General features: G+C 44.0%; 1 protein-coding gene across 2 annotated transcripts in view; it reads left to right on the forward strand.

Annotated features, from left to right (window-relative positions):
* Window positions 1–12057, forward strand: part of CCNE2 (cyclin E2) — a 13670-nt gene continuing 1613 nt past the window's right edge. The window contains exons 1-11 of one of the 2 annotated variants that reach the window (XM_066565316.1): window positions 1–100; window positions 1572–1610; window positions 1699–1807; window positions 2015–2074; window positions 4008–4159; window positions 5878–6013; window positions 8048–8194; window positions 9400–9495; window positions 10194–10328; window positions 10999–11110; window positions 11760–11914. In XM_066565316.1, coding sequence (XP_066421413.1) covers window positions 1597–1610; window positions 1699–1807; window positions 2015–2074; window positions 4008–4159; window positions 5878–6013; window positions 8048–8194; window positions 9400–9495; window positions 10194–10328; window positions 10999–11110; window positions 11760–11914 — 1116 coding nt within the window. In that variant the 5' untranslated portion in view covers window positions 1–100; window positions 1572–1596. Of the gene's footprint in view, window positions 101–1414; window positions 1611–1698; window positions 1808–2014; window positions 2075–4007; window positions 4160–5877; window positions 6014–8047; window positions 8195–9399; window positions 9496–10193; window positions 10329–10998; window positions 11111–11759; window positions 11915–12057 lie in introns of those variants that run through there. The other variant, XM_066565324.1, reaches the window with a different exon arrangement.

The following is a 12057-nucleotide window of genomic DNA, read 5'->3' on the forward strand; positions in this document are numbered from 1 at the left end:
CTGCCGCCCTCGCACATGCGCAGCGCGGGCCCGGCCGCGCTATATAGCGGGTTGGCGCCGGCGCCAGCTGAGCAGCGCGGCCCGGGCGGCAGCGGAGGAGGTGAGCGGGGTCCCGCCGGTGGGCACGGGGGCTGGTTGGGGGATCATAATAATAATAATAATAATGATGATGATGATGATGTTAATAATGATGATGATATTAATGATGGCATCAGTGATGATGGTAGCGATGCTAATGGGAGCGGTGGCCGTGTTGAGGATGGTGGTGATGATAGTAGTGGTGGTGGCGGTACCGGCAGACACGGTGCCGGTGGTGGGGGGTGTGAAGGGGGCACTGGCAGCGGTGAGGCGGGAGAGGTGGTCGGGAGTCGTGACCGGGAGCGGTGAGGCGGGCTGCCTGCCCGCCCGCCCGGGCAGCATTTTGGAGGGAGAGTGACTGAGGAGAGCCTGGGGGGGGGGGATGTCCCCGGGGGCTGCCCCATCCGCAGGGAGCGGAGAGTAGCGATGGCCCGGACGGGCATCCCCGGAGGGAGCAGTACGGTGGGCCGGGGTGCCGGCGGGATCCCGCCATCGGCTGCCCCCCGCCCCAGCGCGGAGAGCCCCGCGGGAGGCGGGCTGCCCGGTTTTGGAGGGAGCCCGGCGCGCTGGGGGCGGGGATGCCGGCCGAGCAGCTTGGCGGGCTGACCCCGACCGCCCGCCCTGCGCCGCACCCCGGCGGGACCCGGCTCCCTGCCCTGGCCCTTGGAGCGGGGTGCCTGTGGGGACATCCCCTCACAGCCCCGGTCCCTGCACTGGGGGGTCCCGCCGAGGGGTGTCCCGGCGGGGGGTGGGTGTCCCCGCGTGTGAGGCGCCGTCCCGGCAGCCCCTTCCTTCCCCCTCAGGTTTTGGAGGGAGCCGCGCTCTCAGCCAGGCGGGAGCGCGGAGGGGGGGGCGGGGGAGCGGTCCTGCCCCTCCCGCGTCCCCTCAGCACCCTCGGGAGCGGGTGGGTGTCGGATCGGCCCTTCGGGAGGGGAAGGCGGGAGCCGGCGGTGCCCCCAGCCCAGCCTGACCCCGGCACAGGCCGCCGCCGCCTCCCCGCTCGCTGGAAATTGGCGCGGAACCGGCGCGGCGGGAGCGCGGGCGGCGGCGCCCGGCCCATCGCGGCCCCGCCATCCCGGCAGGTGTGGGGGGCATCGCCCCTGAGGGAGCGGCAGCGTCCAAACGTGTGTCTGAGTGGGTGCCTGGAATGGAGGGTGCGGGGGACTAGAGGGGTCACAGCCCCAGGGACCCCCCACACCCTCTTGTGTGGGAAATGTCCCTTTCCAACTTCCCTGCCCCCACCCCCAGGCAGCCTGAGCTAAACTGCTGGCATACCTGGGCACCCTGCAGCAGGACATGCAGCTATGTGTGCTTATACACCCCAATCATGCTCTGCTTAGGCATTCCTCAGGCCAGGGGAATACTTGTGCCCTTCTGTTTGAGCTGTGTGAACCATGCTGCTCTTTGTGATGAGTTCATGACACAAAGTAGGGAACTTAGTTCTAATTTTGTGAGGACACACTAACTGAACTTATCCTATTACTTTGATCCAGGTAGAGATCTCATAGCCCAGAGAAGATGTCAAGGCGCAGGTAAGCTGTTAGCATTGTACTAAGAGTATCTGTACTAATCTAACAACTGCTGCTCTCCTAACATCTCATGTCTTTTTACTCTTTGCAGTAGCCGTTTGCAAGCCAAACAGCAGCAGCCACTGTCCTGTCCAGAAGAGGCTCCACAAGAACTGCAAGCACTAGATTATCTCCAGACCAGAAAAAGGAGAACAGCAGAGGTGAGCAATTTGAGCAACTTGGAAAGTTGGATGATACTGAAAGCTCTCCAGTGCATTTGGATGGGACAGTCTTTACTTTGCCATGTTACAAATGGCAAAGCAGTAGGGTGGCAAGAGATTTTCTGAGGCAGGGGTAGCAAGAGATTTTCTGAGCTGTAGGAGGGTGTGCTGGTCACTGTCAGTGTATTGATGCATCTCTCTTTTCAGCAGGAGATTAAGAAAAGAGAAGATGGAAAAATTGCAAAAAAACATCAATATGAAATTAAGGTAATTCAGTTGTCAATACCATTTCAAACTAGGTAAGGGAGTCTGTCTGGTTTGTGTTGGTAGGTGTGAAATCATGCATTCCACACCAGAAAGTATTGAATAGGAGAAGTTTGTATTTTTAAATATTAGAAGCTATGGGAGCTTAGCACCTTTTTATCTGTTTTACACATGACTTGATTGCAGATAAAAGATCCTTCAATGTAAAAGCCACTGCAGAGTAAGATTAGGTGAAAAAAGGAGAATGACCCCTGATATTTCAGAACAATTCCATATACAGAGCAGGTTAGGCCTAGAGGCAAGTCTAAACAAGATCACTGCACTTGTTTTAACTTTAGGTGTGGTTTCATGGCCATTTAGTTAAGACTCATAACCATGTGGGCCATCTTTAGTTTCATTTAACAGTTCTTTTGATTATTTAAGTCAATTTAGGAATGTGTTTTCACTAACACAGTAAGCTCTTAAAACTGACAGGCCTTATGGTTTTCTGTTGTAAAGCAGACTAGTAAAATATTATAACTTTCTCTTGCAAACAATATTGTTTGTAATTATTCTGTTTGTAAAGTAAATGAGACTAACAGCTATGGTGAAGCAAAACTCTTCTGATTGTGAAGTTGTCTTTGTAAATCTAGAGTAGGGAAAAATGCTGCATAAGTACTTCAGCTGTACCTGGGGTGAAGCTTAAGTGTTAAGTGTTTCAACTTTGCTGAAAGAGGGAAATCCTGTGTCCCTGTCTCTTCTTCCTTGATAGCTGGCTGTGCACTCCATCTCCAGCCTTGCTCCATTCCTTGAACAAAGCAGTAGGCAGGTTCATCTTGCTAATTTGGCATTAGAAAATAAGTTAAAGTTCTGCCAGGTTAGTGAATTAAGTCAACCCAGCAGAGGGTCTGGCAAGCATTGGAGTGGAACTTGGGCAGTGATGCTCACAGGAGAGAAGAAGGAGTAGGACCTCCCTTTTCTGTTGGTTGTGTTCATTAAGGTCAGTTCTGCTGGAGTATGTAACTTCACTCTTGGGGTACTTCAGTCTGGCTATAAATAGGTTTGGATATACTGAGGAATCCTGTGTAGCTTACCTTGCAAGTCAGCTGTATAGGAAAAGCTTCTGTGTTCAGGGACAAGTGTTGCCATTCTTTGTGAATGGGATTCCCTCTCAACTCCACAGGGAATAATTGAAGTTGTGTGACACCATTTTGAAGGCTGTCAGCCATTACAGCATTGCATGTGCTCTAGGGATTTGATACCCCCTTACTCATTGGTTACATACAACCAAATAAGCATTAGTGAAACAAGTTACAGTTAACCAAAGTAATCTAGAATTCCTTCTCTAAGGCTTTCTGCAGGAATACCTTTGCAGTCTTCTCATTTTGAGTCACTGCATCCTATATTTGGCATTGGCAAGCTGAGAGAGAGTTCACAGCTGCTGCTTGCTCAGTGGGTATCTAGCTCTGGAGCTGAGATGGGTGGCTCCTCTCTGGAGCACTAAACTGGAAGATAACAAGTTGCTGAATTTCCACTGAGAGACAGTAAAACCTCCACCCCCTCCTTTCTTTTCCCTCTGAATAGATAAGTAGATTGGACTAGCAACCTAATGTCCTGTGTTATAGTAGCAATTAATGTCTTTGCCTTTTGTATGGTAACTGAGCTTTTCAAGCAATGGATAGGCTACTTGTGGGTTCATAAACTAAAGATGGTCATCTTCCTCAAAGCTGAGTTCCCAAATGCATTCAATTTATTTATATATGTTCCATCTTGGCTATGGAAGGTTTTGTTGGCATTTAATTTTCTTCTTTCTTGGTTTCAGTACTTGAATCAATGCTGAGATCTAGAAAGACTAATGTACATTACGTGTATTGTTGCTGTTACTGTAATCTGCTTATTGCCTTTCTTGCTCTCATAGTAAACAAAGCATTTAAAAGATACCTTGTTTATTTTGCAGAGTTGTTGGCCCCCCACGATAACAGGAGGCATCTCACCTTGCATAATTATTGAAACACCTCACAAAGAATCAGTAACCACTGACTTCTCGAGATTCAAAAAATACAGATTCAGGAACCTCTTCATAAATCCATCACCTTTGCCAGAACTCAAGTAAGTTTAACAGATGCAGTAACTGTTAATGTCTGAACTACTCTAATAAAATCTCTTGTATGTGCTTATGTAATACACACCTCTACTTGTCTCCTTATCTCGCAGAAAATTTGATGTACAAGCAAAAGACAGAATTTCTTGGGTTTGGTTATTTGAATATTTTTTCCCTGATCTTACAAAGACACCAGACAGTTTTCACGTTTCAGAGCTGTCCTTTTATAACTTAACACTGGACACTCTAAGGGTTAAGAGGCATGTAATAGTTAAACTAAACTTCTTTCAGTGCTATTGGTACTGTGGCCAAAAATATTTAACAAAATTTGCTTAAAGAACTTGAAGTGTTCAAATAAACTTGTGGCAATATCACTGTGCAGGTAGCTTGCTAATGCAATGCAATGTGCTTAGTGTAGTCACAGTTCAGACAGTTGCCCTTCTGCAGAGAGATAGAGCTTAGATCAGGCTGTGTTAGAGAAGTACCAGTTGCTGTTTGTATCAGCCTGGGGTTTAATGAAAGAGGTGGTAAATTTACTGCAGCATGTTAAGGAAAACTTCTGCCAAGGTAAATGAGAAGAGAAGCAGAACAGGTAGCATTACTTTAAGAGAACCTTTCTATAGATATACCTTGGTGGTTTTTTGTGCTGGCCCAAACTGGATCAGAACTTCAAGATGCTGCCAGGTGATGCTTTACCTCAAAGACCTGTTCAGATACAGAGCCATGCAAGGTGCTTAATCCTGTTGTTGACAGGCATCTGGTAAAGCTGAACTCCATCCTTTCTGATTAGCTGAATTGGAGGATAATTTACTTCTCCTGCCTTCTTCAGTCTTCCCTAACTGCTGTAAGAAGATCATAATTCATTTCTCAGTGCCTGTCTGCTAAGTGGAGAGAGTTGTGTATTAAACAAGCAAATATCTCCCCAGCTTCTAACTTATGAGGGCAACACAATGAAACTGACCTGGGTTAAAATATGTAGGCAATACCCATGATCAGCTCTCTCTCCCCTTCTGCTTGAGGAAAGGTAAATACATAACTCAAAAAATTTCAGTAGGAAATTATAATTTCATTGGTTAACATGCTTTTCCTCTTAGTTACCTGCAGGATGAGAAGTGCATCTAAGAAAAAGCCCATATGGATTGATAGTAACAATTACAAATAAAGCCATATTGATGATATAGGCATAATCTTCCCAAACAGACTGGAGCACTAATAAATTATAAGTTAGCAATAAAGAAGAATGTATTTTTTCTCTAAATAGCTTGCTTCTGAGCCTTGAAGTAAGCTAGAAAATAAAGGGATGGATGAGTGACTTTTAAACACTATCTCTAGCTTTACTCAAGCTAAGCTTATGTATGCTTTATGTTTCCTAAGAAGGAGTATGTTGTTCTTTTTTAGGGGGGAGGGTTTGGTTTTATCTTCTCTCTGAACAGCCACCAAACTAGGCAAAATAGGGAACTCTAGTTGCATGTGCAGCTTTGAGTGGCACATGTTCAGTTTTACTGCCTGTTCTGTAGAACTGGCTTGTTGGTGACCTTGCCAAGCTGCTGTTGTGGTGATGTAAAATGTTCCAAATATTCCTGCAGTTTTCCAATTACCATAAGGATCTTATAGTATGGAATTTGTCTTTTTGAATGTCTGTAAATAATAAATAATGTATCTGTTTTGGGTTTTTTTGTGAATTGTGCATATACTTACTAATGCTTTGTGTAACTTTATTCCATAGCTGGGGCAATTCCAAAGATGTCTGGCTCAACATCCTGACGAAGGAAAACAGATATGCTCACTGCAAACACTTCACATCATTACATTCTAGTTTGCAACCTCACATGAGATCCATACTGCTAGACTGGCTCTTAGAGGTGTGTATCTTTAGTTACTTTATCATGTGTTATGCCTGTGAAGTAGGCAGGTAAAAGCACAGCTTTTACATAAAGATCTCATAGTAGCATGCACAGTTATAAAAAATGGCAGAACTATTTTGCAGCAGAACAAGTGACTGCTTTTGATGCTCTTGGTGAGCTACATCCAGGCTTTCCTAGGCAGGAGGCACTGAACTTCCCCCCAGGACAGTAAGCAGCAGTGTTTAACTTTTGCTCATGGCACCCTACATCCTGCAAGGGAGAGAAATCTGTTTTTGAGACACTTGTATTGAAATTATGGATCTCTGACTTACGGGGTAGGCCTAGGTAGGTATCTAAGCCATGAGAAAACTGCATCTGTTGAGGATTTATGACCTGACCATATCAAGAGCTCTTGAGTGTCAGCCCATGATGCTATTTTCTGATTTCATAGCAAATTTTCAATTTTATCATAGGAAGAAAGCAGAATATGTCAATGGCTGACAGGTAAAGGTTCTTGATACAGACAGCTTCTTATGTGAAAAGGTTACAAATATATTAGCAAGGAATTTCAAGAAAAATTAAAGCTTTTTTTTTAATACACTCAATAAAAAAAACTATTCCAATTGTATGTTTCACTGGCTCCTCTAATGTGGAATTTACATTAATTTGTTGCTTATACATTAAATTAATTTGTTGCCTTTTTTAAAATCTTGAACTAGGAAATCATCCAACTTCCAGTCAATCAACAGGGGCATTGCTTTTGTCCCACTCAGTGGTTCTATATGCTGCAGTGGATTAAATCCCAGCAACTTTGAGACCTCTTCAGTAGTTCCCAACAGTCTTCTGTAACATTATAACAAATACTGCTTAACATGATCAAGTGTTATTATATTGGGAAATTACATTTCTATAGAAATTCTGCCATTAATTTATGGGCAGGACTGGTCTATGCAGTTTTAGCTCTGAATCTTCTTTAGAGCAGTTGTTAATAGTATCAGAATAACACATCATTTATCAGGTTTAAAAGAGTGGAGCTGTGCTATTTCTGCCAATCAGTTGCATTTTTGGTGGTCAGGAAGGACTTTAATTTGCAAATGAGCTTCCAACCTTATCTTGAGAAATAGCTTGTAGTAGCAAGATTATATTCTGACGTTGTATCCAAGTAAAATAATGAAGTGGCTGGGATCTATTCCTTGGATGTTCTTTTCTGTTCTTGTTCTTTACTGCAAGTAGATTGTAAGTAATTAATGGATATCTAACTGCTTTCTAGCTGTGAAAGGGATATGGAGTTGCAGAAGAGCTGGATATGTGGTAGCCCCTCCCAGTTCAATTAGAGATTAGATGAAAAAGTAGGGCTCTCCTTAAGATCTCCAGGTCTGGGCACTCTCCTTTCTTTTTTTGTTGAACTGGCATTTGAAACACTTTGATACAATGCGAGTATTAAAAGTTCTCCCTGCCAGGGAAACCAGCAATGGGATGGAGCAGATGGCGGCTCCTGCAGTTTTGTTCCTGCTTAGTGAGGCTGTTGGTGTGCCTGAGGGGCTGCAGGCAGTGCTCCTGGCCTGCCAGCACAGCCCACTCCAGCAGGAACTTCCAGGCTTTTTTGCTGTAGAGCCCAAGATTTTTATTTTTTAGTGGCTCTGCCCTGGGACAGACCTACTGGGAATTCAGCGGGGATTTGACTTCAGCTTGAGGCTTGGAGTGTATTCTTAATCAAGATAATTAGTGTGTGTATGTGTAGGTGTTGCTGTTTTATTGGGGTTTTTTCCTCCACGGGCTTTCTTCTTTCAGTGCAAAAATGGTTGCTATTTAATTTGGAAAAAGTATTTCTTGAAAGTCTGTTAGTACATCATAGGCAATTCACATTTAGGTGGGAGCATGGGAAATACCTTTTCCAATCCCATGCTAACCACTGCATCACACCATACCTTGGTATGTGAAGCTTTGTGTGTGCAAAAGATGAACCTGCATTTTGCTGTTAAAGCTTGAATATTCCAGTGTGTGTACACAGAGTTTTATAACAGAACTTTTGGGTTTTTTCCCCTGTTGTAGGTGTGTGAGGTGTATGCACTCCACCGGGAAACCTTCTACCTAGCTCAAGACTTCTTTGATAGATTCATGTTGACACAAAAGAACATTAACAAGAGCATGCTTCAGCTCATAGGAATTACCTCATTATTTATTGCCTCCAAACTTGAGGTAAGAAGCTCTGTTACAGGGAGGAGGATATTGAATTTGGAGTAACTAAAAAGACAGTGATAACAATTATTTAATGTCTGAATCCTTTGAACTCGGGGGTGTATGTGCAACACTGAAGGTCAAAAGGGGAAATTTTTTTCTCTTCCTTCAGTTGTGCATTTGTCAGTCTCTCAGAGAGTAGATTTTGTCCTCTCTTTCTCCAGCAGCAGGGAAGAGACCACATAAACTTTAAAGGCATGCAAATGTGCTAGAAGTAGTTTTGTTTTGTCTTGTCTTTTTCCAAATATACAGCAGTTGGCAGACAATCTCAGGAATGGGTGTGGGACTTGAACAAAACCAAGCCTAAGTCTCAAACTGCCTGTACATCAGGCTGATACCCTTACAACATTCTCCATTTAGCAGAGTGTGAGTCCTGAGGGCAGCAACGGTGATACCTCACATTGTGTGCTACATCCATGGGCCAAGAGCTTTTGTGTGATGCATAGTGGGCTAGACTGACAGGAGAACTTGGGTTTGTTATCTTGGAACCCCCAGATGTCACTGTGGTTCCCAAAGCAAGGTTGTACATATGAGCAGACATTCCTAGCTTAAGGAATCGCATGGGGCCATCGTGGTCACAGAGCCAGCTGCTAGGGAAGCACTTTTGCTGGCAAGCTCTCTTCTACTTACCAAACTATGCTTGGCCCCAGCTGGCATGACTGGCTTAGCAAATTTCCTTGACCATCTCTGCACCATGGATTTTGACAGTTGCAGTGGCTGGTTGTGGGATGTTCTCCTTTTTATTTTTAGCTTTTTTCTTTGTATTTTTTTTTTAATTTATGCAATTACATCAGCACTGACAGTGCAGGTAACCTGTACCAGTCAGCCATCTGTCGGAGAATTGGGATGATCTATGTTTTTACAGCATTGGAATGGCTGAGTAGAAAGATCTATAAATGATAGGGTGTTCTGATTGCTTGGTCAGCATTTATTTCCCCAGAAGCTCAAAGGGTTGCAATAATCCATTGCACTGTACAACAGATACTAAAACCCAAGTAGGTTGTCTGTAAGTTTTATGTCAGTTTTTTCATATAATGAAAAAAACCACTGTTGTAGCATAAGAAATGTTAACATGTCAATATGGACAGAAAAGTATTTCCCAGTATCTTCTCAACCTTTCTTAGAACTGTAAGGTACACTCATCTTCATTTTCTCTCCCTTTAAAGGAAATCTACGCTCCTAAAATACAGGAATTTGCTTATGTCACTGATGGTGCTTGCAGTGAAGAAGATATTGTAAGAATGGAACTTATTATGTTAAAGGTAATAATTTGCTGTGTTTGTAAGTGCTGGGAGAAAGACCCTCCAGCCGAGCCTTCTGTTTTAATGTCACTTACTTGCTTAGGAAAAGGAACCTGTCCCTGTTTCTGTACAATAGTGGAGCCTTTGTTGTGTGTGTGTGGACCTCTGACCCCCTAGCAGAGATGCAATCCCTGACTGGTAGAAAAGGGCAGGTTTCTCATGCTTGTGTGAATGTAAAAGCTCTCAACAGTGCAGACATCCAGTGCCAGCATCCCCTGCTGTCCAGGAACAGGGGCTTGCTCTGGAGAGACAGGCAAAAACTTCACACTGCTTGGTGCTCCTCGTGTTGGAAAGGATCTATCTTTACCAGCACAGGACTCTATATATTTATTCTTCCTTAATAGATATGAGCTGTACGTTCACACAGCAAGCCCAAAAGCTTGAGAAAATATTAATTTCCCAGCTTCTGAATGGAGAAGACATATAAAATCCAACTGCACAGGTGAAAGGATACAGATTTGTGCTGATCCTAATACAGCCTTTTCAAAAAGCAGTGAGAATGCAACTCAAAAAGAATACTTGTACTTAAAATTGTAAATAATTTTTGGTGTCTTTTAAGGATATGTGCAATGATCTCAGGAGAGGTATAGGAAGAAATCCAAGCACAAAACTATCCTTGAGTGGTTTATGGCACTTAACTGTTTGTTAAATATTTGCAGGCTTTAAAATGGGAACTCTGTCCAGTGACAATTGTCTCTTGGCTGAATCTCTATCTTCAAGTGGATGCTCTGAAGGATGTTCCAAAAGTACTGCTACCTCAGTATTCTCAGGAAAAATTCATTCAAATAGCCCAGGTAAGTAGTAAAATGTTGGAAAATGGTTCTTGGAGCAGTGACAAGTGCTACAGAACATTACACCTTGAAAGCCACTTTGTCCTAAGTGTTCCCTTGTTTCCCCCTCACCTGTTTGTTACTTTGTTAAGGAATGTGCAAGTTTGACTCCACCAAAGAAATTCAGTTTTGAGGACAATTACCCCCATGTTTCTCATCTCCTTGCTTTCACATACTTTAAGACTTTTCTGTGTGCTGGAAAAAGAAAAAATCCATTTTCTTTCTTTAATCACTCCAGCATTCTTTAAACAGTAGTGACAGCTCTGAGAGGAAGGTGGATCATTTTGGACTCTAGGCTGTTTTTACCTGTGTTGCCCTTAACAGTGTTTCTGTGTAATTGCCAAGACGGCAGCCTGGGGAGTGTTTTGACTATTTTGGAAGAGCTGTGGTTCTGTTTGTACAGGCATGTGTTGTGCCCAGTGCCCAGCCTCAGAGAGGCTTACTGAAGCCGGGTAGCTCAGTGGTGTAAATACTGCACTAGGTAGTATTTAAATTTGAAGACAATACCTTCCTGGAGCTCAGCCCTGTTCTGGGGCACAGGCTGTAGGAGGACTGCTGTATGCATAGCTCTCTCTGAGAAAGGATCATGCTAGAGTATCAGCTTGTTAACACTTGTTACTCTTCATGTCCTCAGCTTTTAGACCTGTGTATTCTGGATGTGAATTCTTTGGACTTCCAGTACAGAACACTAGCTGCTGCAGCACTCTGCCACTATACCTCAATCGAAATAGTTAAGAAAGCTTCAGGTAAGATGCCTCTGCAAAGCTTGGCCTTGTGGGGCAGGGAATTCCAGAAGCTGTCACAGACCCAAATTTGCTTAAGATGGTATTGGTTTACCAAGCTGCAAAGACCAAAACTTACATGGACACTAATATTTGTTCTGTGTGCTAATTTTCCTTCTAATTTCACTTCCTACCAGTATTTCAGATGTTACGAAGACTCAGAAGAAGGAAACACCAGCAGTGAAGCTTTTGCTGAGGAATTGAAACATTTATTCTTGCTTGTGGGCTAATATTTGCTCTATGGCTTCCAAGTGTTTGGGGAATCATTAGCTATATATTTGGCCACTTTTTCTCCTGAAATGTAGTTTTGAAGCAGTGGTGCATGTCTGTCAGCAACAGCCAGTGTGTTTTTATAGCGTGACCCACAATCTTGTGTTCAAGCCACAAGTCACTTCAGCCTCCCCTGGAAAGCAACAACCCTTGTGCCCTCCATTCACCCTCTAGCCACCACCCTTTTAAATAACAAGCATAAGGAAATGTTGGCTGTTTCTGGGATGATGTTCCTGAATTGTTATCTGCAGTATTACTTACTGTGTTTTTTAACTCATGGCCATATGGCAACACTGCAACTCCCTCATGATTTCTAAATATATTCTGGTGTTCTACCCTTCAGGCTTAGATTGGGACAGCATTTCAGAATGTGTACAATGGATGGTTCCTTTTGTGAATGTGGCAAAAAAGTTCCCTGTGAAGCTGAAGAACTTTAAGAAGGTTGCAGCAGAAGATCGACACAATATCCAGACTCACACAAATTATCTGGACATGCTGGTACGTGGTTTGTGGATGTGCAGTTTGGGCAGCTGAGAGTTCATTACACATCCCTTGTCCCGAGGCAGCTTTTGAGTGGCCAAAGCACCTCCTTGCTGCCACCTGGCCTGGCTCACCTCAGGGAGTGAGTGCCCAGCCACCAG

The sequence above is a fragment of the Molothrus aeneus genome, chromosome 1, assembly GCF_037042795.1.
Source record: "Molothrus aeneus isolate 106 chromosome 1, BPBGC_Maene_1.0, whole genome shotgun sequence".
In the NCBI taxonomy this organism is placed as follows: Eukaryota; Metazoa; Chordata; class Aves; order Passeriformes; family Icteridae; genus Molothrus; species Molothrus aeneus.